We start from the raw sequence: 27,602 nt of genomic DNA on the forward strand, positions 1-27,602 counted from the left end.
CTCAGGTGTTAAAGGTTAGGAAGAAACCACCTGAGAGAGGTCATAGGGAGGTACATCGCTAAGGAGTCGCTCATGAATATTAGTAGCTCATGAATATAAATGAGGTCACGCAGACGTTGCTTGGCAACATACCTGCTTAAACTAATTAACATTCATACGGCAAGCGTTTAATTCACCATCGAATTGCTGTTGTCCTCCACCTGAAGTTCCCCATGGGTCAATATAGTATTTTTGTCAAGGTGTAGGGATTATGCTTTTATTAGCATCATTTACTCACCCTCAACTTGTTCCAAATATGCATGAGTTTCCTTCTTCTGTTGAACACATCAGAAGATATTTTAAAGAATGCGAGTAAACAAACAGTAGCTATTTCATATGGGAAGAAAAATACATTGGAAGTCAATGGCTTTCATCAAATGACTGGACACCAACAATTTCAACATTGTTTGTGTGTTCATATAGGTTTGGAACAACATGAGAGTGAGTACCATGACAGAATTTTCATGTTTGGGTAAACTATCCCCTTAAATTGTAGTTTACACCATTACGTAGTCTGATATGTAAAAGTTTGATTATGATGTAATGTTTTGCAAGGTCAAATATATTTTCCCAGTCTTGGCCTTTTGTGTTTTTTGAGTTTAAGACAAATATACTTTATTGTAAGCAAGTCAGACACATTAAGAATTTCCAATATTTAAATGACAACTTAAGAATGAAAAAAAAATTAACAAAACTCAGATATCAGTTCAGAATACTTTACATGTATTGTACTGGATTTTATCCAAATAAGATGATAATTAAGACTGAACTGCTTATAAAACAAAGACAAGTGCAGTAAAATAGTTTACAAGTTTACAATCAATTGCTATTACACAGACTTTTATATTTAATACAAATGCATGTACCCTTTTTCTTGGCAGAATTAAAACAAAATATGACAAATATAAAATGAATATGGTATAACAGTTAAAGGGTTTGATTTTTTTTACCCTTTTTGTATTTCTTACTGATGAATGTAAATATTTATAGTTTTGAGCATAAAATACAATGTGCAATCATGACATGACATCCAATACTGATGACACTGTTTTTAAGTCATGATTTCTCATTGGCTAATGTAACCCACAATAATATTACATGGAAAGGCACTGGCTCAAATCAGCACTCAGAATGCAGTTTTCGTCAGATCTCATTTAAAATGTGAAATATTCATGAAACTGTAGTGAAACAAACCATGTCAAACTTTCACATACAATGAACCCTTTGTGCTCGTATAAGAAAATAAAACATTCACAATTGAGCATTTGGACAAAACAGTCAGCACGAATCCTTCTAAACACTTAATTTGCCGAGGGGAAATCATCTCTATACATGATGGATCTGACATCTCAGATATACAGAAGTTACTGCTACCTATTGACAGTCCGTGATCACAGTGTACTCGTTTGCTACGTGGGTGATTACATCATTCAGTGATCATTATCATTCATTTTTCTACAGACTGCTGGGCCGGGCAGTGGATGATTGGTTTTGAGAGACCACGCCCCCTTCAGGCTACTCTTACGCGAGGCTCCTCCTCTATTTCCTGACCCAGGCTCGTATAGGTCACTGAAGGCTCCAGGGGCCCCACGGTGGGCGTGTCTGTGATAGCGTTTCCCACGTTGCGGAACTGTTTATAAACGCGAGGATCCTGTGCCACGTAGGTGGAGGAGGAGGAGTACAGGACCAGTCCCAGGATGATGATGATGAAGGACAGCAGGTAAAGGCCTGAAAACTGAAGACAGACAAACAACATAAACTTCATATAGTGTCTAAAGAATGATTTAGAACTCAACATAATGATTTACTCATTCCAAATAGAACAGTGATTTTAAACTGTAAATCATGATTTATTAATTCCAAATAGAACACCGATTTAAACTGTAAATCATGGTTTATGAATTCTAAACAGAACACTGAAAAAAAAAAAAAAGAGTTTTTTTGTCTGTATGGAAAAGAGTGGGGAAAAAACACTTGTGTTTTCCACAGACAAAATAACAACATACAGATTGGAACAAAATGGGGTGAGTAAATAAAGACAGAATATAGATTTGAGCACATGCTCCATACGGTCTAATTGCAGACATTGTTTGCTCCGATAAATGTGTCACATTAGAGATATATTTCGTTACTGAATATGAGGGAATCAGACGTTCAGGCCCAACAGGAGAGATTCTACCAAGAATGAACTAATGAGCAAAAGCAAGAGTTGTGTTAAAGATGGAGCGAAGCATGTCCAGAGAAATGATTCACTCCCAGTGTCTGTGATTGTAATTATGACGGGATAGCATTAATAAGTTAATAATGATTTCAAATTTATGTTGTGAGACCAAAGTGCAAAACGTGCATTAATGTGATTTAATGTCATGGGAATGCTTAACTTAATGGGTCATGGAAGAACACTTTAATTTCCCAGAATGCTCTAATTTATCCCAAAGTCTTCAGCATGAAGCCAAATTACATGACAGGTTTAGAAAGGAAGATGGAAATTCACACTCATCAACAGAAAGTGAGCTAGATCTTAAAATCTGAATTTTGCCCAACCATGTTTTTTGAATCTTAGAAAGATGCTGAACTGCTAAGAGTTTTGTTTTTTTGTAATACATAATGGAAAATAAAAATGCACCACTGACAATGCCATTTTTGAGCAGTGCATTATATTTTGCTCTGCGTTATGGTCAAGCAGGGACTCAATACCCTTGTCAGCACTTTGAAAATAGCAACAATCATGGCTTTGAAAACTGAAATGCCAAAACTTCACTCTATTTGCTGTCACTCAATCTCCAAATCACATCAATAGTTTTTCATCCGTAAGGTCTGAGGTGTGGATGAGCACAACAATCAGTTCTGGCAGTAGAGCTGTGCTATGAACAATGGCTTCTCAGCTCAATCATGGTCCATTTCTGAGCCACGTGCCGCACATTTATAACGCCTGTGATTAACAAAGGGCTTCCAATTCCATGCGACCTTCAGCTCTGGCCCATAAGAGCAGGATTCAGCAGAGTTAATAATTAAAAAAGAAACAAACAAATACAAGCAAATCGGATGCATTAGGATTTTTGAGTTTCCTCAATAGCTTTTAAATTTTGTTCACTGCATGTGCAGCCCAGTGTTATTTTAGTATCATTGAGATGCAATATTTTTATTAATAATTTGAATGAGTTTTTATTGTATAAATTTTGCTGTTTTAAAATTTTACATTTTAAAATAAAATTTTTGTAATATAGTTGTGTGTATCTGTCATGTTTATTAATTTGTTATTTATTTATAGATATATATAGATAGGTAGTGATATACACACACACACACACACACATATATATATATTAGTAGTAGTAGATTATTATTATCATTATTATATTAGTTTTTATACATTTCGTTTCAGGGTATGTTTACACAATATCGATGTACTAAAAACTGAAACGTTTTTTCTTTGCTTTTTTGAGAAGTTTCGTTTACAGAAGACAACCGATGCCCATTCACACGGATCCATGAAAACGACTAAAACACTGTATTATTCATGCCATGCCAGTAAGTCACTTTGTAAAGAAACAATATGCGCCTGCGCACATACCTGTAGACTGAACATTAGCATTTACACGGAGACCGTAATAGTATCATTTTCAAATCTGACAAAAAGTTTTCCGTTTATGGTTGAAAATGGTGTTGTGTAAACGTCCCCTTAGTTTTAGTTATTTTAGTACATAAAGTTAAACTAAATAAAAATAATAAATATTTCTTGGCAAAGTTCTGCAATTCTCCAGCTGTGATCCTTGAAGAGTCTTTGGCCACTCAAACTCTCCTTCTCACCGTGCATTAGGACGATATAGACTCACGTCCTCTTCCAGGCAGATTCTAGGGGTAGTCATTATGTTTTTTATGGTTTTAGTTTTAATTAACTGTAATATCCCTAATTCAGCCAATAAATTCTTCTGAAGGCAACTACAGATTTGATGTGCTTTTAACATCAGACAACAAATAACTGACAACTACAGTACATCAGGACGAATTAGGTCAGCAAATATCTGTAACAGTAACTGTATATATTAATATCTGTGATTCAGTAAGCCTCAGATGCAATTGCTTTTAGTGTTATTAGCTGATCACATCACATCTAAAAGCTCTACCAGAGAGGACCACCGTGAGACCATCGGCGCTTCCCGCCACACTGAGCTGAGGCCACTCGTGTAAAAATGCCTACACACACTCATAAATATTTGCTAGCACATACACTCCAAAGCCCTGAAGTGATAGACATTAGGCTTTTGAAGTCTAGAGAAACTCCACAGAGAATTTTAAATAAACTTTGACACTTTCTCACAGTTTGCAGCCCTCTGCCTTTCCCCCCTCGAGCATCACAGCAGAATAAATAGTTCCAATAAAATAATAAAGGCAAGTCACACTAGGTCTTGGTGAGGCTTTTATGCATATCTAGAGTTGCTTTTCATAAAATCAAGTCTGTATAAATCTCTCAGCATGTGCATGGGTACCCAGGAAAAATGAATAAATTAAAGACGAGAGATTTAGGACGGACAATACTTAAAAAAGAACCCAGAAGGACTTACTTTTCATCTGAAGATATCCATTTCATTCCTCAGATGCTATCTAGAACTAATGCAATGAACTGAAGAACCTGTGATGTAACTTCAAAAACTTTTTAATCTCTAAAATAGCATGTAAACAACTTGAGAACTGAATACAGCAAAATGGTTTTTGATAAGGGGAAAAAAGTCTTTGATAAATAACCTTGACAGCCCATTTCCAGCTCAGAGACAAAATAAAAAAAGTAAATGTGAGAAAGTTTGCATTAGAAAATGAAGTCACCAGAGAACAAAAAAAATAAGTAACAATTGTGGGAAAGAGTCACAATTTCAAGAAATAATGATAAAGTTGTGAGAAGTGATCAGAATTATGAGTCTTATACGGTGGCCGAGAGAGCTCAACGCGCTGCAACTTCAGAAAACACATGCAAATAGACAAAACACCAGCAAATCAAGAAAACATCTTCATCATTTTGACAACACATGCGCTGCAAATGCTCACAACACATGCAAATTGAGAAACGCTGCAAATGCTCACACAACACATGCAAATTAAGAAACACTGCAAATCCTCACAACACATGCAAATGTCCTTTCTTTCATTAGCCTACTAAAAGAGCCTGAATACATTTTTAAATATTATTCTTACTGACATTTTTATTTTGACCTGGTTTTAACAATTAATGAAGCTTTGCAAATTTATTTTCATTAACCTTGAAATTATATTTAGTTGAGGATAAGTTAGCCATCTTACATAATAACGTTAATCGTGTTATTTGTCATTATTAATCTAATAATATCCAAAAGACAAAGAAATCATGCAATCAGGGTGTTAAAATAAACAACAACAACAACAAAAAAACACTCACCTTTCAGTTCACCAACAACTCAACCAATAGCCACTGCACAATAAGCAAATCCCAGCTGGTCCGTCACTTTTTTTGGGTCCCCTTGAAACATTTCCATTGTGGTCCATGCAGCAGGTTTTTGTGAGGATTTGCAGCGTTTCTCAATTTGCATGTGTTTTGAGCATTTGCAGCGTTTCTCAATTTGCATGTGTTGTGAGGATTTGCAGCGTTTCTCATTTGCAGTGCATGTGTTGTCAAAATGATGACGATGTTTTCTTGATTTGCTGGTGTTTTGTCTATTTGCATGTGTTTTCTGAAGTTGCAGCGCATTGAGCTCTCACGGCCACCGTAGTCTTATTATTTCTCACAATTACAAATGTAAGTGTGTGATATAACGTTGCAATTTTGTGTCATATATTACAAATATAAAGTCATCTTGTGAGATATAAAATCTTAATTTTGAGAAATAGTGTAATTTGTAAAAAATTCAATAAAATTGTAATTGTGAGTTTAAAGTTGCAGTTATATGAAACAAAGTAACAATTGTGGGAAATAAATCACATCACACATCAATAAGCTGAAATTACAAGAAATAAAGGTGCAATTGTGATATTTAATCACGTAATGAAAGTAATGAAGTTGCAAGATAAAAATGCAATTATGCTAATGGAAATTGTGTGAGATAAAGTTACAATAATTGACTTATGAAGTCGCAAGAATGAAAAAAAAAAAGTCATAATTGTGATAGTCATATATATTAGCAAAATTAGTTGAAATTAAAAGAAATAAAGTTGCAATTTGATATATATATTAATCACAATTAAAAGTAAAAGAAATAATGACAATTGTGTGGTTTCGTATTCTAACCGATAAAAGATATATCAGATATAAAATCGTAATTGTGAGGTACAAAGTTGCAATAGTTTTTTTTTTTTACAGTGAGGTGGAAACATCTTTCAAAAGGAAAATAGCAGAAAAAATGTGGCAAAACCCTGCCTGTCCTTTTTCCAATTGAGGTTTTTTAAAAAGTTAACACCTGAGATTTTAGTGCAGACCACAGGATAGAAATTAGGCAGATGGTTCTGCCAAACGTATGGAAGATAGAGCACAGCCCAAGTGATTTTCCAGTACTGCAAGGGTATTAGAGCCGGCAAGAGTTATATCTGCTGGAAAGGAATATATTCTGCTTACATCGCCAGTGTGTCAGGTTGCTCATTTAAATATATCAAGTGGTGCTACATGCCAGCATAACTATGATAAAGTGCCTGCTATTTCAAGCCAGACACATGGTGCCCCCTTTCCCCCCCAAGCATTAGGGGAGAAAAGAGTTTTCAATAAGGGTACAGTAATGTAATTACAACCTGTAAAAAAAAGATGCCATACTCGCAATAAATCATACTGTAATATACAAGGTGTTCTGAGTGTCATTTCAAAATGAAAGTTATGAAAGATGGATTGTACGGTCCAAGAGACAAACAGCCATGTGTTAAAGGAGGGTTTGCAAAGAATACAACTTGTCATGGCTTTATAGTTTGTCTACCTTTCATGTTCATTTTGACCCAGAGAGAATTTTCTATTTCCTGTAAATGCTTGTTATGCTAGTGTTACCGCATTGGACTAAAATGTACTGACTTTGTTTAAACCGTGTATAACAACTTCTCATTTTTGAGGTGCATAGGTCCAAATCAATGAAGCCATACAAAACCTGTGTTAATTGAAAGAAAAAAAGTTGATAAAAATATTTGGTTTCATAAAAAATATCTGGAAAAGCTACAGTATTTTAAAAATGGCTACTGATTGTTAATAACTACACTGCTGAAAAAGAGTAAAAAGTTATGAGACACTACTATTTGTTATCTACTCCCTAACGCTATATACAATGGTATTTTCCCTTCCTTATTGTTCTTTAACGTAACTTTTCCTTACTTCTCAAAACTTTTTCAAATTCAGAAAATCTGTGGCTATATGACAAATGTATGTGAAAAATAATGTTATTTTCTTATTATTCAATGTTTTCTGTTTAATGTGTTAAAAATAATTTACACAATTAATGCAGCATCAATCTCTTTACCTTCCTGAAAAAAAAACAGGCACCTCTTTGAAATAAATAAAAATTCACTTTTAATTGAAAAAACATTTTTGAAACATTTTGATTAGAGAAAGGGAAAAAGTAAGTAACACTGCATATTGTCTGAAGAAATTGCTGAAATGCCAAATCAATCCAAAGTAGTGAAATTATCTAAATGATCTAAAACTCACCCCTACGTTCACTTATAGCTAATATTGTGTAAAATCAATCGATTTTATTTTTTCTTCCTTCTTGTTCTTTAATGTAACTTTTCCTTCTCAAAACATTTCCAAATTCAGAAAATCAGTGGCTCCTTGACTATGGAAATCAAACTCCAAATGCAAAATGAAACGCCACTAACCAAGTTAGTTGTGCAGCATAGACCAACTACAAAGAAAAGCATGTCTTGACCCACTAATTATGCTCGAATGACCTAAAATGACCCATAATAAATGGAAGACGGACTGTGCTCAGCATGCAAGCTTTTGTAACAACATTCAAATTTCTTATTCATTGACTTCAATGAATAAAATTAGTCAGCTATTAACAACTGTCCTCAATAAGGGAGGCATGTTTACAGGAGCATTTCAAATCCCACATTGGCCTTGGTGTGTTGTGGGTAATGGCTGATACAGCTTCCCTCCCCGCTGCTGCTTCTCTCCACCTTATTGTGAAAGGAAACAGCACAGCCATTAAAGCAGACAAAAAAGAGCTTACAGTAAAAGCGTCAGGCCACACTTTCAAATCAATGCTAACACAGCCTTCATCTGAAGCAGGCGATCTCTGAAAAAATCAATAGTTTGATTAGTATTTCTCGTTCATTACTAGACTTAATAATCAGCATAAAGGCTGTTAGTGTAGGACTACTGTACATGGTAATGATCAACATCAATTTCAAACTGAATGTGGTATGCAGAAACCATCTATATACAATATACAAGTCATTCCTTTTATGAACTGCATTCTGAACTTTTTATTTTACAGTTTAGAAAATGAAAATGTGACCTGTGCTGACAAAAAGAGTCAGAATGCGCACGGCCTAATTTTGAGCTACAGGCAAAAAAAGTGAAAAATTATGAATTTTAGTCGAATTTGAGGTTTTCACAAAAATTTGTTAATTAAGCCCTCGTCTAACGAAATAGTATTTAAACATCTAAAATTATCTTTATTTGTACATTTTCTGAGACGAGAACCTTTTCTCTGCTCCCTTCTCGCGCTGACTGACATCCGAAGCACGCACATAAAGGTGCAATGTTGCTAGATGATGTTGCTCTGTGTTTTACGGAAACCTGGCTGAATGGCGACATACTGGACAGCGTGCTACATCTGGGTAACTTCCAACTGATCAGAGCAGATCGGGATGCAGAATCAACGGGGGAAAAAAGAAAAAAAAAAAAAATTTGCACGGCGGCGGGATGTGCTTTTACATCAATGAGAGGTGGTGTACAGCAAAACCTGTATTAAGATCTGTTAAAAGATGGAAAAGATATCAGAGTGGCAAAGAGGAATTATTTTTATTTTAATTATTATATTATTATAGGACAAGCTAAGGAACAAATTCTCTTCCAGTGATTCTGCTTCATTGTGGAAAGGTATGAAAGACAGCACCAGTTAAAAGACACCATCCCCCAGCACTGTGGAGAATCAACAACTAGCAGACGACCTGAATGAGTTTTATTGCAGATTTAAAAAAAAAAAATTAAAAAAAAAAAAAAAAAAAAAAAAAAAAAAATCACCCAACACCCGCTCTGAACACCTCTCCACACAACCATTCACACCTGCAGCAACCCTCCTCTCCCCCACACCTACAATTCAGATCAGCGAAGACGAGGTGCACCAGGTCTTCAAAAAGAACAAAAGAAGGAAAGCACCAAGCCCAGACGGTGTGTCACTAGCCTGCCTAAAAACCTGTGCTGACCAGCCGGCCCCCCTCTTCACACAGATCTTCAACAGATCACTGGAGCTGTGCGAAGTCCCCTCATGCTTCAAACACTCCACCATCATCCCCGTCCCAAAGAAACCCAAAATTACTGGACTTAATGACCTGTGGCTCTAACGTCTGTGGCCATGAAATCATTTGAAAGACTTGTTTTGGCTTATCTGATCAGGATAACTGGAGCTCCTCTGGGCTGCGTTCTCTCCCCACTGCTCTTCTCCCTGTACACCAAAGACTGCACATCTAAAGACCCCTCTGTCAAGCTCCTGAAGTTTGCAGATGACACCACACTGATCGGCCTCATCCAGGACGGTGACAAGTCTGCTTACAGACAGGAGGTTAAGGAGCTGGCTGTATGGTGCAGTCTTAACAACCTGGAGCTTAACACGCTCAAAACTGTGGAGATGATCGTGGACTTCAGGAGAAACCCCCCTGCACTCCCCCCACTCACCATCATGAACAGCACTGTGACTGCAGTGGAGTCATTCAGATTCCTGGGCACCACAATTTCTCAGGACCTGAAGTGGGACAATCACATTGACTCTATTGTCAAAAAGGCCCAGCAGAGGTTGTACTTCCTTCACCAGCTGAGGAAGTTCAACCTGCCACAGGAGCTGCTGAAACAGTTCTACTCTGCCATCATTGAATCCATCCTCTGCACTTCAATAACTGTCTGGTTCAGCTCAGCTACCAAATCTGACCTCAGAAGACTATGGAGGGTAGTCCGGTCTGCTGAGCGAATCATTGGTACAACCCTCCCCACTCTCCGAGAACTGTACTTATCCAGAGTGAGCAAAAGGGCTGGTAAAATCACTCTGGACCTCTCACATTCAGCACACTCCCTCTTTGAACTGTTACCGTCTGGTCGATGCTACAGAGCTCTGAGCACCAGAACGACCAGACACAGTATGGATACTTGACAATAAAACACGGAACACACAACTCTATTATACATTATTTATTCACCACACTTACTTTTTTAAAGTTTTAAAGAATTTTTTTTAAAATTTGCACATATCAGACCTGTACACACATAATTGTCTATATTATATATTGTGATTTTGCTGTTTTTGTACATTGCCTATTTGGATATTATTATTTTATTATCTGTGTCCTGTCCTGTTGCTGTCTTTCTGTTGCACTGTGGAGCTTCTGTCACTACAACAAATTCCTCGTATGTGTAAACATACTTGGCCAATAAAGCTCATTCTGATTCTGATTTTGCTTTGGAACCTTCAGAAATCTTTAATTCGATTTTTCTCTGAATGGAGTTTGCTGACTCTGTTGAATTCAAACAGGTGTAACTCATCTCAATGTAACTCAATGTCATTTTTTTTGTCCGATTTCAATAAATCATACATCCTTTTGAAGGTATTTTAGTGGAGAATGAAACCACTAATTTTTGAAAATTTATCAATTAATCATATTTGTAAATGTCTTGACTCCACAGCCAATAGAGCAATTTTGTCTTTACTGTTCCAATACTTTTGGAGGGCACTGTATATATATATTTACAAATATGATTAAAAGATGAATATGAGACAAAACTACAGAAGGTCACATTTTATTATTGGGTGATTCAACACATACATGTTTTATCAGCTAAGAAGTTCAGCACTTTTAGAGTTTCATCCCCCTATCTGATGTGAGCATAAGTATTGGAACAGTTGCCTCACATGTCTTTCTAAGTGATCAGCTGTGTCCTGTAGCATTAATTCTTCAGATATTAAAAACATACATATATATATATATATATATATATATATATATATATACACACATACACACATACATATACAGTCATGGTCAGAATTATTGGCACCCTTGGTAAATATGATCAAAGAAGGCTCTGAAAATAAACCTGCATTATTAATCCTTTTGATCTTTTATTTAAAAAAAATTAAATAAAATAATCACAAAAATCTAACCTATAAAATATCTCTGAAGTATATTCCCATTCATATTTACAATTTTGAGCACTCCAGGGAGATTATGATCATGAAATTATCCAGCAATGGATTCTTGTTTCACAGAAATATAAATAGAAGGGAAAACAAAGTCCACATTCCCTTAATCATCCATCACAATGAGAAAAACCAAAGAATATATTTCTTATGTGCAGCAAAAGATAATTGAGCTTCACAAATTAGTGAAGTGACTTTAATTAAAGAGCTAGAACAGTGAAAATTCCTATTTCCACCACCAGGGCAGTAATTAAGTAATTATTTCCAATCAATAGAAAATGTTATGAATCTGCCTGGAAGAGGGCATCTGTCTATATCGTCTTAATGCATGGTGAGGAGGAGAATTTGAGTGGCCAAAGACTCAAGGATCACAGCTGGAGAATTGTAGAGAAAGGTTGAGTTTCTGGGTCAGAAAACCTAAAAAAACAAATTGTCAAATAGCCCCTATATCACCACATGTTGTTCGGGAGTGTTTCAAGAAAAATTCTCCTAGCTCATCTCCAGCATATTCAGTTATCAGACACGACTGGAACTTCAAATGGGACTGACTTCTATGGTCAGATGAAACTAAAAAAGCAAGAGCAGCAAACAGATGGGGTTGTTGCACACAGGGATAAAAAAAAAAAGTACCCCATATGTACAATGAAATATACTGCTGTATTTTTAATGTTGTGGGCCTATATTTCTGCTGGAGGTCCTGGACATCTTGTTTAGACACATGGCATCGTGGATTCTATCAAATACCAACAGATAAAAAAATCCAAAAGTACTCTGTTAGAAATCTTATAATGGGCCACGTTTGGATCTTCCAACCGGACAATAATCCAAACACAAACCTCAAAAACAACACTAAAATGGGTCACTGAGCACAAAACCAAGCTTCTGCTATGGCCATTCCAGTCCTCTGACCTGAACCCTGTAGAAAATGAGTGAGGTGAACTAAAGAGAAGCACCGTCATGGAGCTGTGAATCTGAAGGATCTGGAGAGATTCTGGATGAAGGAATGGTCTCTGATCTCTTGGCAGGTGTTCTCTAACCTCATCACGCATTATAGGAGAAAATTTAGAGCTGTTAAAATGGAGGTTTCAAAAAGTATTAAATAAAAGGGTGCCGTTAATTGTGTCCAGCGTGTATTTGAGAAAAACATTTATTTCATAATGATATCCCCCCCCCCCCATTTTGAATTCTTATTCTCCAATGAAAGGTTAGATTTTTGTGATTTTTTTAAATAAAAGATCAAAAGGATTATCAATGCAGATTAATTTTCACAGCCTTCTTTGATCATTTTTACCAAGGGTGCCAATAATTCTGGCCACGACTGTATATACACACACACATATACATATAATACATTTTCCTCATTTTAAAAAGGTAGAGCGTACTGTCTGGAGATAATGCTAAAATGGCAATACTGAATTTATTTAAAACTCACTTCTATGTTCACTTAAACCAATATAAGATACAAATTGAAGGTCATAAAAAGTAGCGCATGAATGACCCATAACAAACTTCACTCTGTCTATATTGATTGGAGAATATCATTCAAGTCAGGCAGCTAAAATCCTATTAATCTACCACACAGCTAAAGACATGAATATTGGCATATCTGCTGATTGAAGAGTCTCAGTCTCCCTCTGCGGTTTTGAAATGATTTGTTCTGTAACCACCACATGCTTCCAGTAAAATTCTCATTAACAGTCTTGACAATTTAATCTGGACCCAACCGCTGCCAATATGAAGATACCTCCAACCATCAAACGATCTACTTTTCCTCATGGAACATGCTCCAAACAAGCCACAAAGTGCAAATCAAAGTCTAATTGCAGCGAGAACATGCTTCGGTCACACATTTACGGGCTACCAAGATTTCAGGAAATTGAGCAACCCGTCAAGATCAGAACTTAATCATTACAGCTCATTTTTTTCTGAATTGGCTCAGCTGAACTGAACATCGAAGGCTATTGTGGGAATCAGCTCAATTCAAATTTCAAACACACTCTCATCTACTTCTGTCTGACAAGCGGCAAATCACTGTGAAAAACATGCAAGCACGTTCAAAATGGTCTTAGCCAAGAGCGGGTATATGCCAATATCTGTCCGCCACAGATATGGATTCATATACAGAGGGATCCAGAAGTCTGAGACCACTAGAAAAAAATGATTCTGTTTTACAAATTTAACACATTTTGGATTAAATGGTACTATATATAATTGTATTATTATTATTATTATTACATTAACATTTTTAAATTATCAGCATAACAATTTGAGAGAACATTTCAAAACTTTTTTTATTTGTCTTTATATAACAGCAGCACTCAAGTTGCATGAATAAAATCTGCATGATTTGAAAGTGTTATTTTAGAATCAGTGAAATACCATTATAGTTTTCATTAATAGTTTGAATTGTTTTATTTTATATTTTACAATTTAATTTTAAAATTTTAGTAATTGTGTTTTTGTAATTAATTTTTTTATGTTTATTCATTTTGTTTCAGTTTTAGCTTTAGTTATTTTAGGAAATCAAGTTAAACTATATGAAAACGAGAAATTTTCCTTTTATTTCAACTGTATGAAATAAATTATATTAAAAACTTAAACTTATTTTATTTCAGGTAATGTTTATTTTATTTAAAATATACTATTTATTTGTTGTGTTTTTAATGTTTTTAGAATCAGTGAAATACAATTATAGTTCGTTTTTATTGAGTAATGTTTTATTTTATACCTTACCAGGTCAAGAAAATATGATCATATTACCCCAATTTTATGGTCTCTGTACTGGCTCCCTATTAAGTTCTGTATCAGTCACAAAATATTATTACTTGCCTATAAGGCCCTAAATGGTTTAGCTCCTGTGTGCCTAACTTGTCTTCTACCACGCTACAATCCAACCCGCTCCCTAAGGTCGCAAAACTCTGGACTTTTGGTAGTACCTAGGATAGCAAAGTCCACTAAAGGAGGTAGAGCTTTTTCACATTTGGTTCCCAAACTCTGGAATAGCCTTCCTGATAACGTTCGGGGTTCAGACACACTCTATCTGTTTAAATCTAGATTAAAGACACATCTCTTTAGCCAAGCATTCACATAATGCATTTTATAATCTTGTACTGCAGTTATATCTGATCAAATGCACATTATTATTATTCTTTAGCTTGGGTTGAACAAATCATTTTTGCTTAGATGGAACAGCAGCTACGCTAATTATGTCTCTATTTGTTTCTGATTAACATCCCGTGGTAACTAGGAATGACAGAAGCTTCAGTCTGGATCCAACCCTTAAATGATCCGAGACGACCGAACACCTGAGAAGAGATGATGCCAACGCTCAGACAATATACAGAATTACCAATTTTCAAATATAAATATATTGTAGAATCTTAATTTCCTGTAAAGCTGCTTTTCAACGATTTGTATCGTAAAAAGCGCTATACAAATCAACTTGAATTATATAATTTTCACTTTAATTTTAAAATTCTAATAATTTTGTGTTTTGTAATTTTTTTTAGTTTTGTGGGGGGTTTTTAAATTAATTTTTAGTTCAGTTTTCAGCTAGTTTCAATATTTTTATGTTTATTTTATTTCAGGTCATTTTTTTTTAACTCCAATAACCCTGATGAACCAAAAGAGTGTGAAAGCAAAAGCATCTGACTGTCTGTACTTGAATGTCACAAATTTGCTTATTAGTGACCTACAAATAGTGCAGAATCTGAAATATTTCTCCTATATTTTATGTCCTTTCTAATTCCTTTAATGATATTAAATCTTCACTGTAGTCTCAGACTTTTAGGCTCCACTATACACTCACAAGGACCTTGAGTTTGTGTCGTGAGCAGAAACCAGGTTTGAGAAGACAAAAGGCAGGACACAAAAATAAAGGAGATGAGAATGCAGGTGCAGACTACCAACCAGCAATAACAACAGCGTGCAGAGAATCTCAGCGAGCTCAGGCTACATATGACCACATTACAAATGGCTCTGGCATTCAGAGGGATTCATTTGGAGGCGCTTCATGTCTGCCGGCTTTCTTTCACGCTGATGTAACCCCTAGCCTTTATGTGTACAGCACAATGACCAGAGAGAACTGTATGAAATATGAAATTTAGAAAATGTTCTTCATATCATACCAGACATGAGCATCACGTAGTATTACAGGATTACTTAATACTAAGCCTGTCAATGTAATGCATTAATCTGGTTAATTATTGTAAAAAAAAAAAAAAAAGTATTTTAAAAACACTAAGCAAAACAAAAAAACCGCAATACAGCAGCCAATTGAAACGTGTCTGATGTATGTGTGCACATGTAAACAATAAAAAAACAGATGGAATATGACAACAGGTTTACTCATCTGCCACCCTTAAAACATCTTCATTTTTCATCTTATATTGATAAAGCTTTAGATTAATGACATATTTAATTAGTCAGCATATCATGTAATTAATATGATCAAGAAATGTAATGATTGCCAGCTCTGCTTAAGGCCAATTACAAAATAGTTATGGCTCCCAAATCTGATAGAGCTATGCTTAAAGCTGTAGTAAAAAGCTTATGTATGCACATTTTAAAAACTAGGAGTGAAAAAATAATAAATTTCAACATTTGTGAGAAAATGATTTATATCAATAAACCGTTTTCTACTAACCTCAATCCTACTTTCTACTAATAACATTTATCAAAAGTTGTGTACACTGTAAATTTGTTGAGTCAACTTAAAATAATTAAGATGTTAAAATGTTAAGTTTAGTCAACTCAAATAAGTTTAGTCAACTTAAAATGTTAAGTTGTACTAATTGACAACTTAGATATTTGTATTGACTAAACTTAATTTTAAGGCAGCCGGGTAACAAATTATTTTAAGTTGAAACATTTATTATTTTATTATAATTTTTTACAGTGTACTTCGTTACCAAAGAAATAAAATAAGAGTTAAAAGAAATGTTAAGAGCAACTGAGGCATGAAGAAAAAAAAATTTAATTAAAAACTAATGTTATTACTGTATTTTCCTTTATCTATATGTAAAATACTGAAATTAGAAAAACAAGTCCTAATACTCTTCTTACTCCTTTATAATACAGTATAATATAATAATGTATTTCATAAATATATTACTATCCCGCATCTAGTAGACTATACATACACTGCTGAAACTAACAAAACAACACCTTATACTATTTTTACTTCTTATGATATGCTATATTTCTACATAATAATGCATTTCAACATGTCTATCAAACCTTAAATGAAATCCATTATTATTTCTGCGATTCAGAAAGAGACCGATGACAGCTGTGCTGAGCCTCTTCACACAAGGACACTGCAAAAACAAAGCCAGAGATGCTCTATATGCGATGACAGCTTTTGTTATCACTAAAAAAAACGCCGCTCTGCTCAGACTGAATTTGATATGGTTGAGCCACTTCTAACCATTCCCAGCAAGCAGAGAGAACATGCAGTGACCCTGAGCTTTCTGCCGATGGCGACAGACATGGACGCTTGTTTCATATCCATCACTCTAATTGTATTTTACGAATCCTGAAGCTCAAAAACATGGTCCCAATACATTCACCTCGAGAGTCAAAATTCAAGCAGTTTTATTCACCAGCAAAACACCTCCCTACTAACATGCTTTACTTTAACAGCACAGTAACCATTCAAACTAATCAGTGTGATACTTCATATAATTATCAATTCAAAAGAAACCAGAATGTCTTTTTGTCCTCCAGACAGAGTAATCTGTACTAGACGAGGAGAGGGAGTTTAAAACACTATGCTCATTGTACAGTATGACTAATGGCTTTGTTCAGTGATGGCTTTAGTAGTAATGGTGGTGTTTAGAGATGAAGTCTCACATTGTGGCTGGATCCTTCCCTGAAGGCAAAGTGCCTCTGAAATCCCCTGATAAATCGTCTTAGTATTTCAGTGAGCAAGGATTTTTCATTCTTTTAAGGGCATTGTATTATTGCATTGTGGATCAGTCTCAATTCATTACAGCTTTTTAAAGCGGTTCGTATTGAAGGACAGGGCAGCACAAACTACACTGAACCCAACGGCAAATTCACAAATAAGAACAGGGTTTGCAATTAGCTTTTTCACTCAACAGCCGATTTGGTAACTTCATTTTTAAGTTGCCGGAAATTCAAAACTTTTACAGTAAAAGCTCAAACAAAAATATCAGAAATAAACCAGATTATAAGCTGGAAATCATGGTTTAGGATTTAAAGTATATTTATTATTAATTTATTATTAAGTTTTCCGTTTTCAACAGTCAATTGTTTGTGTATGTCAGAAATAAAGTAAAAAAAACAAATTTTTTTTAGAAAATATGAGTTATAAAGTATTTGAATTTTAAAGACGTACACTTCTCATCCAGTGGCTCAGCATCTTTTCACTGTCTGGTGTTGATGTTAGAGGCTCCCGGTTGGAGGACATCATTTATTAATCACAATCGGCCAATATGACTAATGAGTTAAGAAGTGTTAGTTACATAATTGTTTGATTTTCACCTGCTAATGGCAAGTTTTTGGGTGTTCATTTCAAACCCTGGCCACAACCCAATACACTATTTCACTATGGACATTTTATTTTCCCACTCAAAATATTGTTATTTTGAATCAAATTACATCTCTGAAGACGCACGTCAACACATTGTCAGACCTCTGTTGTGTGTGTCTTGTGTTTCCACGTGCTCCCTGTGTTTCCGTGCCCATATTTGGTTTGTTTCCTGTCCTCGTTTTATGTGATTAGTAGTTTATTCTGTTCCAGGTGTGTGTTTGAGTTAATTCTCGTCCAGCCGTGTTCGTCTCATTATCCTGTGTATTTATAGTCCTGTCTGTTCAGTGTAATTTCGTCTGGTCTACTCGTTACCCCCGGTGTTTGATGTCTGTGAGTTTGCCTTGTCCTGCCCTGTCTTCAGTAAAGTCTGTCGTTTGAGTTTACGTCCTCGTCTGCGTGTCCTTGATCCTCCCTGCTGTGTGCACCGTGACACACAGTGCTGGGCAATGATTAATCGCGATTAATCGCATCCAAAATAAAAGTTTGTGTACATAATGTATATATAAACATGCATGTGTATATTTAAGAAAAAAAATATTTTTATATATTAAATATATTTATATATAAAATAAAAATTATATGAATATAAATATATGCATGTAAATATTTTAAAAAAATATACTGTATGCGTGTGTCTTTATATATACATAATATATACAGTAGGCACACATATATTATATAAACAAACACTTATTTTGGATGCGATTAATCGCGATTAATCGTTGCCCAGCACTAACACATACATATGTCTTTTCTCATCCTGCCACAGGAAAATGGTCATACAAAACTAAATAGTTTTTTTTAGTACAAGAAATCTTGACTTACATTATAAGTACATAGACTTTGGGTAGACAAAAATAACTGATGTGCAGAATTTAGGATTCACGTTTTTGAGGATTGTGAAAGCTGCACCTTCTCTGAGAAGGAGAGCAGAGAAATTCTGCTCAACATTCATGAGAGAAAAAAAGTGGGGCAAGTGAGTAAAATTACAGCAGGTGTAATGACATATAGCTGATGGTGGTGGGGGTGAGGAGGTGAGAAAGAGAGAGAGCAGTGAGAGAGTGAGAGCATATTCTAACCTTGTACTGGAACAGGAACAGGCCGCAGAAGAGGCTGTACAGGTCAGCTGTCAGCAGGGAGAGGTTCACCGCTGTGGCGCTGGTTCTTTTGATTACCAGTGGCATGAAGCTATACAAGCCAAACATACACGCACTGAATCCAATGTACAGCAGCCCTGAGAGGACATAAAGAGTCACAGACACATCAGTGACTACAGGGAAAATCTCAACAATACACAGTGCAATTTATATATATATAAAGAGAGAGAGAGAGAGAGAGAGAGAGAGAATATCTCAGAGCTCTGCAGGCAGTTCCTTTGACCTCATGGCTTGGTTTTCGCTCTATGCATTGTTAGCTGTGAGGCCTTTTATAGAGAGGTGTGTGCCTTTCCAGATCATGTCCAATCAATTTATTTTACTCCAATCAGGCACCTGAGCTAAATTTCAAGTGTTGTTGCAAAGGGTCTGAATACTTATGTAAATGTGATATTTCAGGTTTTTCTTTCCTTTTAATAAATTTACAGACATTTCTAAAATTCTATTTTCACTTTGTCATTAAGAGGTACAATCATTTTGTAGATTAATGATAAAAATAAAAATTAATTGAAAAATTTTAGTATCAGGCTGCAACATAACAAAATTGAAAAAAGTGAAGGGGGTCTGAATACTTTATGAATGCACTGTAATATAATATAGTATAGTAAAGTTTGGAATGTATTGGTCTAATTATTGTTATATATATATTGTTAATTATTGTTATATATTGTAATATAATTATTTATATTACTTCATACAAATTATAATAATAATACATCAGTTCTCTGGAATACTTGATTCTGATTGGTCAATCATGACAATCTGGAACTAAATATTTTTGTTTTATGACTGCTGAACTGTTTAATAGACATTCATGTTTTTTTTTATTTCACCTTGAAACCTCTTTCTTCTCACATAAAACAATTACAACTTAACTCAATATTTTATATGAACTGCACTAATCTACATTGCATCTGGGTTTTGATCTGGTTCAACTTTGTAATAATTATTGTACATTATCTTTTATTTAAAATCCTTATTTATAGCTGTGCTCTTATAAATATAATGTATTATATAAAAAAAGCAAATAATAACTGCAGTTACAATTTTACATGCTATTACGAGTACCTCTATATAATGCATTATATGTACAGGCTTTATAGAAACATTATAAACAGCTACTATTATATTCCATATTGTGCAGATAAAGCCAGTGAGGAGTGTAGCACAATATTCCTCTGTTAGCAGCATTCAGCTGTTCATGTCATAGAGGACAGAAAGTCAGCAGCTGTGATATTCTGGTCATAATTCATCCAGCACAATCATAATAGAATTGGATGGCACAAAAAAATTTATTATTCACTTGTGTTTTCTCAGGCCATTCATTTCAAAATGTGTTTGTAAAGGACACAACTCTTATTCCAGCAGATGGAGACGCAGCAGAAATGGAGACATATAATGATAATTTGTTTTGAAATGAAAAAACAGACAATACTAACAAAATCTGCTTCCTGTCTGGCATCCTACCAAGTCACCAATTTTGCTTTTGTAGGTGAAGTACAGTTTTTTTTATGTTTTAATATGTTTTTCCTATATCAGTTTGGGAAAAGCATAGAGAAAAAAACTCAGACCACTAGAATAATAACAATATCGATTAGGAGAACTCAGGATCTAAAAATAATAATTATTATTATTCATGAGTGGCCCCATTACAAATATATATAATACTGTAATGTTAAAAACGGTATATGTTATATTTAGTTAGCCCTTTTATATTATTGGCACTATAGTATTCATTTACATTGTACTTTAAGGTGTATCTTAAAAACATGATATTACTGTGATACCATAAAAACACAGTATCATAGCACATTTGAATCTTTTTGTTAGTGACAGTGCTGCAATGAAAGAAAAAGTACAGGATCAACTCTGAAACCCTTGAGGTAAAAACAAATAATCAGCTTGTACCCAATAAGGACAAATCAATGTCAGGATTGTATCACACTATATATTTCAGAGCTCACTGCTGTTCACATGCAGTTGGTTCTCAGGCTATGAGACTTCGGAGCTGAGCAGAAGGCTTCATAACTTATTCAGATGCCTTGCTAACACTGTTTGGCAATGTAGCACATCAGAGAATTTTAAGTTGTCACCTGCTATTCAGGGGAAGTTCAGATCTATCTGTAGGCAAGGATTTAATGTGACTGTTAAAAAAAAAAGAAGCCTGAAATAAACATGTAAAAAAAACTTGAATTAATTGGAGGTGATGAAAACCTTTTCAGAGTATTTTCAGAGTGGATGTGACAAATCTAACTAATGAAGCACCCTGAGCAAAGTACAGTAGTGGCAAAAATTAAATAAAAAATATATTAGGACATTTTTTAAATCCTTAAAAAACCACTTCAAAATGCATGCATTGCAAGTGTTTTATTTGAACAAGCTTTTATTTCCTTAAAATAAAAAGCACTTTTTGACATTTGTTTTCTAATTCAATGACATTCATACTTTTTAAAAAATTAGTGCACCCAGATATGGAAATTTGCTGAAAATTTACTCCAGATGTAGAGGTATTCAAGATGTAGATGAGTTTGTTTCTTAATCAAAACAAATTTGGAGAAATTTAGCATTACATCACTAGTTCACCGATGGATCCTCTGGAGTGAATGGGTGCCGTCAGAATGAGAGTCCAAACAGCTGATAAAAACATTACAATTATCTACCATTAATCCAGAAGTCTCCAGTCCAGCAATTAACATCTTGTGAAAAGCTACGTCTTTGCAATGAACAAATTCATCAGTAAAACATTTTTAACTTCAAACCATCGCCTCTGCCCAAAATACAAGTATATAATTCATAATAACACTTCCTCCAGTGAATCAGTCCGAGTCTATCCCCTGCACATATTTGTTTAGAACTGTTTTGGACTGTTTTGACTTGTAAACAGCGCCTGATCTGTGCATATTTCTAGTGAGATCACTTTTTCACTAGAGAACGCAATATTATGTATAGATGACTCAACATGCATCTTAATTGCTGGACTGGAGTAGTGTGGATTATATTTTTATCAGCTGTTTGGACTCTCATTCTGACGGCACCCATTCACTGCAGAGGATCCATTTGTGAACAAGTGACGTAATGCTAAACTTTCTCCAAATCTGTTCAGATGAAGAAACAAACTCATCTACATCTTGGAAAGCCTGTGAGCAAGTACATTTTTTAACAAATTTTCATTATTGGGTGAACTATTCATTTAAGCACCCAAATACTTCAGAGGTCATTGTATATTAATAAATAACATATACAATGATACACAAATAAATATGAATTTTCTCATGCTCTTTCAGGGACGGTGGCAACATAACTAATGCATTGTATTCAACATGACCTCGTTATTTTTCAAGGGCATCACAGTTTTGGCGGGAGACGTTCCTTCTTCTGGCTTAAAGCGTGTTGCTTGCAACAGCCCTGACAGTCAATGACGTTGCCTCCTCAAGCGACTCTAGACTTGCTAATGTCCCTGTGACAAGCCAGCATCCTCCTGGGATCCAACCCAAATGCTGCCTTTGGCACAGCCTCTCAACACTTCATCAAGTCGCATCAATCTGGATTAAACTTAAGCGACTTCCTGGGTCATAAAATACACTGAAAGTTTTGCCAAATCTTATCTAACCAGGATTACAAACCGAATGATATTTTTAATTATTTCAAATCAGATGCATTTAACAGTAACCGTTGTAAAATTACTGTAACACACTGCCTGGAGTGGGTTGTTGCTTAAATAAAATCGGTTTTGTGTTTGTGCATTCATTTTCTAAGACGTGAGCAGGCGTGTGTATTTATACACGGGGTAGAGATGTCACGGACTGCATAAGCAATTAATTTTGTTAATTGTCTTTTGTCAACAGTTTAAATATGCCTGTTATCGTTTGCGAGAAAGTCAAATTGAAAGTCACATCTTCTGGTTATGTTGGCGCTTCAGCATCTCTCCCTGAGCTCAGCAGCACGTGCACAGCAATATTTAATCAGCCCCGTCCGTTCACAGCTGTCTAGTGTTGTTTCTAAGGAGGTTTCAACACCAGACCCCTGTATGTTTGAGTGCAGTGCTATGAAAGCTGTTTTCTCAACCCGCTTGCACACAAGATCCCTTGAAAGCAGGGGTCTGGAGTGTGGTTTACGCGCTCTATGATTTATATTTGCAATGAAAGCTATCCAGCCTAATCTGAGGAAACGAACTGCTATTGATGATGCATATTTTGTTATATCGGTCACAAAACATTTCCCAGATAAATGGAAAATGCTTACTGGTTGACAAAGGAAATTGAATTCTTGTTAGAAATATGGGCAGAAAAAAATTACTCAATCGATTAAATAGCATAGACTGTTCTGGTGTCTCCAGTCTTCAGAGTCACGTGATCTTTCAGTAATTATTCTAATATGCTGATTTGCAATAAGAAAATACACTTAAATTCATGATACAATCAACAAAAACAAGTCTTGTTTTTTGCAGTGTTGCTTCTCTTGAAAATTAATGCGGTTTTAAAGATTTATAGATACTTTTACTGGAAAACAGTAAAATAAATACCCATTTAGAAGTAGTTTTTGCAAAATGACTAAGAAATATACTTAAATAATACAATAAAAAAATTTATTTTAGCATAACACTGAAATGAACTTAATATTTTTTATATAATGCAATGAAATTCATGCATTTTAAAGTGTTATTTAAGCTTGTGTTATTTAAGTGGCCTAATATATTTATATTTATTTATATTTACATTATTTATTTTATATAGCTATTGCCACTACTATATATATGGATTTTAAGTGTTTTTATAATGGCTGTCAGTTGAAATCTTAATGTAATGCAATTTATTAGACAAAAATGTCATAAACAATTAACACAGTGACCTGTACAAAAAGTTTTTTAAAAAGTAATAATTTTACAGTAATACTGCTTTACTGTATTTTTGATCAAATAAATACCACATTGGTGAGCATAAAATGCTAATAATGTTTTAAAAATTACAGTTTTAAAAAACTTTTGAATTGTAATGTATTTACAAATCTTTTTAAATTAAAAAATTTACTTAGACTTAATAATGTAGAATGTATTATGAATATAAGTGTATTTTGTCTTATTGCACTGGCAGATTCTCCATTTGTTTTTAACGTTTTATTTAAAATAAGTGAAAAATTGCAATACGACAGCAATTGTTCATGACTTCATTCTCTAAAAACATCTTTTAAAATCTTTAATTTAGTGACCAACGGGAGGGAGAGGATGATTGAATTCAACTCAGGTTAGGATCAAGCAATCAAACCAAGTGTGAAAACCATCAAAATCACCAGCTTACCGATCTGCCAGTCCCACTGCACCTTCAGAAGCTCCTTGTGCTCCATAATAGCCCTGAAAAACAGAAACACAGCACAACTCCTATCAGCCACAGCTGAGCTGGGGAAAAACCAGAACGTCAATAAAAGATAAATAGCGACAGCGCCGAAGCCTCGACAGCATGCTTCATTTTGACAGGTGGCCGATTTCAGCAACAACGGCCTGTGTGACAAATCCAGCCAGCCTCAGCAAAGAGCGGTCAATCTCCCCTGAAGCCCTCCTGAACAGTCCGAGGGATTCTCGTGACATGCGGCCGGTTCCGTATGAGCTTTTCCGAATTACTAACATTGACAGGTCATCCCATCCCCCCCACGCACAATTAAAGCCGCGCGGGAAACAATCCTCTGGCCCCGTGTGACACCTCTGTAGAGCCGTCACAGATGATCTGTTGCCAAGGCTACAAGTCTCATCGGCCGACAGCGTCTAGAGGAGCATCAGCGGGAGACCGTTCCTGAAGCCCTGAAGCCTGCAGATGAAACTATTAGATGCAGGCAGAGAAAGAGAGAGAATATTCTAGATCCAGTGAGGTTGTCACGCTGCTTCCTCCAGAGCCCTTTATGAAGCAGTCAGACTTTAAGTGAAAGCAGTGTTTGACTGTCGTCCACAGTTCCAGCCTGCTGTCAGATATGAATGCCTTTCAGCATAATTACACCCAGCTGGCATGGATAAACAGTGTCGTTGGCGTTTATGTAAATACGCCACAAATATAGATGCTAAAGCGCACCGAAGCTCCGGCAGCAGGGAAATAAAGGTGTTAGATGAGAACGCGACTCCAGCTGGAGCTGCTGTTTGTTTGCTGCGGGACGCAGGCGGTCCAAATGGGCCTCGTTTGCAGATGGATAAAAAAGACGGGAGACGAGAACCTTCCAGCTGGCTGGCGCTTGGAAGTAGCTGGGTTATGTGGTGCTGGAGATCCAAACGGCTCTGGTGAAAATGATAATTAAACATGCAGGCTGTGTAAACGTCAAACTGTGAGGAGGATCTGAGGATGACGGCAGGTGGATGGCAGCCCAACTAGAAAAATCATTATGTTTCTGTGAAAACCATGTGAAGGTGATCTCCTGCCAGAGCATTAAATAATCATGGTTAAACAGTTAAGTTGGAGTAACTTGGTGTAAAGGGTCTTAATCAATTTAGCTTGATAATCAATAAATGGAAGATTTTAAAATCCCATACTATTTTAAATGAAAAATGCAATTAAATACTATTAGATTTAAAAATATATAAACCAAAATCACTTTTTTTAAAAGCAATAAGCATAACTGCATTATAATGTACAGTATGAAAAATGGATATTCATTTTAAGGTTATATTTAAAAGTGTTATTAAATGTAAACTTAAAGTGAGTATTATTAGATGGCAGCAGTGGAAAGTTAAATGTAAAAATAAGGAAAATGAACATGAAAAAGCTGATATATATCAAATATTAACTAATAGCAATAAATTGTATCGCTGCATAGATAAATAAATAAGTGATAAATTGTAAAACTGTATGGTACCAATGTAAACTATACTGGTTGGAGTCAGTAGGATTTTTTTTAAAATGTTTTTGAAAAAAGTCTCTTAAGCTCATTTGACTGCATTTATTTGAAATGACTTTTATATTGTCATATATTCTAAAATGTAATTTATTTTTGTGATAGCAAAGCTAAAAAGACTTAAAACAACATTTATTTGAAATAGAAATCTTTTGTAACATGTCTTTACTGTCACTTTTGATCAATTTAATGCATCCTTGCTGGATAAAAGTATTAATTAAAATATTAAAGTAATTAAAGTAATAAAATATTAATTAAAATTAATTATTTAAAAAAAAATCTTACCGACCTCAATCTTTTCAGTGGAAGTATCCTTAAATTACAGCCATTAAAAAGACTGTCATCTTAAAGAGCATTAAAGTCTTAAGTCGCTGGGGTATATTTGTAGCAATAGCCAAAAATACACTATATGGGTCAAAATTATTGATTTTTCTTTTATGTCAAAAATCATTAGGACATTAAGTAAGGATCATGTTCCATGAAGATATTTTGTCAATTTCCTACTGTAACCACATAATTTACTTAACTTTTGATTTAGTTTTGAACTTAATTTTTGATTAGTAATATGCATTGCTAAGAAATTTGGAAAACTTTAAAGGCGATTTTCTTAATATTTTGATTTTTAGGCACCCTCGGATTCCAGTTTTTCAAATAGTTGTATCTCGGCTAAATATTGTCCTATCATAACAAACAATGGAATGCTGAAAAATTGAAAAATTTACCCTTATGACTGGTTTTGTGGTCCAGGGTCACATTTTATTGAACAAAAACATAATTTTCTTAAAAATATAAGTATAATAGTTCATTTTGTCAAGTTTTATATGTATACTAGCATATTGATGGCCTCAAAGCTAAAACATCTAGATGAAAGGTCACAAATCTACAATTACATTTATTTGATCTTTAAAAGTTAATAGTAAGAGACTCACAGTTGGATACCACTAAAGAAGGAGCCAAAGAGACCCATCATTCCCAGGAATTCGACCCGGCTCAGGTTCTTCACAATGAACTCCTCACATACATTGGAGATGCCGTAGAGCGTCGCTCCAGCAAGAACCAATAAATCCCCCAAAAGCTTCTGGTCCCCTGTATAAAAAAGATATGAGCCTATGAGATATGATATTAGGTAACACATATTATATATATATATATACTAAAAACTTAAGTTAACTCAAAAACAGTGACACTGAAAATAATATTTTAATGCATGTGTACGAAATCTCAATTCTCAGGGAACAAGCATACTAAAAAAAAAATGTATACTCGAATGCTCTGTAAGTCACTCTGGATAAAAGCATCTGCCAAATACATAAATGTAAATGTAACATTAACTCAGCGGTAGGTAAATTATTCAGAGACAACTCTAACAGCAGAATCGTTGCAAATTAGTGTGATTTTCATTAGACCGCCCCGTGGGGAGAGCTGTGTGTGAAATTGTATGGACAAGCCCCTACTGTTCATTCATATTTAATAACAGACTCTGAAACTGAATCAATCCACATGATCCAGGATTCTCAGGAGGATTGGGCAGTGCTTTACACTGATGTAACGTCTGGACTGTGGCTGCACGTGAAACAAAACACCACCCAAGGGAAATGAGAGAGGGTTATTGTGTGGGTTAATATT

The 27,602-nt window shown here is 35.0% G+C and overlaps 1 protein-coding gene across 1 annotated transcript in view; it reads right to left on the reverse strand.

The window, feature by feature from the left end:
* Positions 1-634: 634 nt before the first annotated feature.
* Positions 635-27,602, reverse strand: part of LOC306843896 (solute carrier family 35 member F1-like) — an 86,820-nt gene continuing 59,852 nt past the window's right edge. Inside the window, exons 5-8 of the mRNA XM_079375602.1 lie at positions 26,906-27,062; positions 24,401-24,453; positions 19,032-19,186; positions 635-1,774 (exon numbers count right to left, since the gene is read on the reverse strand). Of these exons, the coding sequence (XP_079231728.1) occupies positions 1,550-1,774; positions 19,032-19,186; positions 24,401-24,453; positions 26,906-27,062 (590 nt within the window). The 3' untranslated portion in view covers positions 635-1,549. The remainder of the gene's footprint in view (positions 1,775-19,031; positions 19,187-24,400; positions 24,454-26,905; positions 27,063-27,602) is intronic.

Source organism: Barbus barbus (assembly GCF_936440315.1).
Source record: "Barbus barbus genome assembly, chromosome: 24".
In the NCBI taxonomy this organism is placed as follows: Eukaryota; Metazoa; Chordata; class Actinopteri; order Cypriniformes; family Cyprinidae; genus Barbus; species Barbus barbus.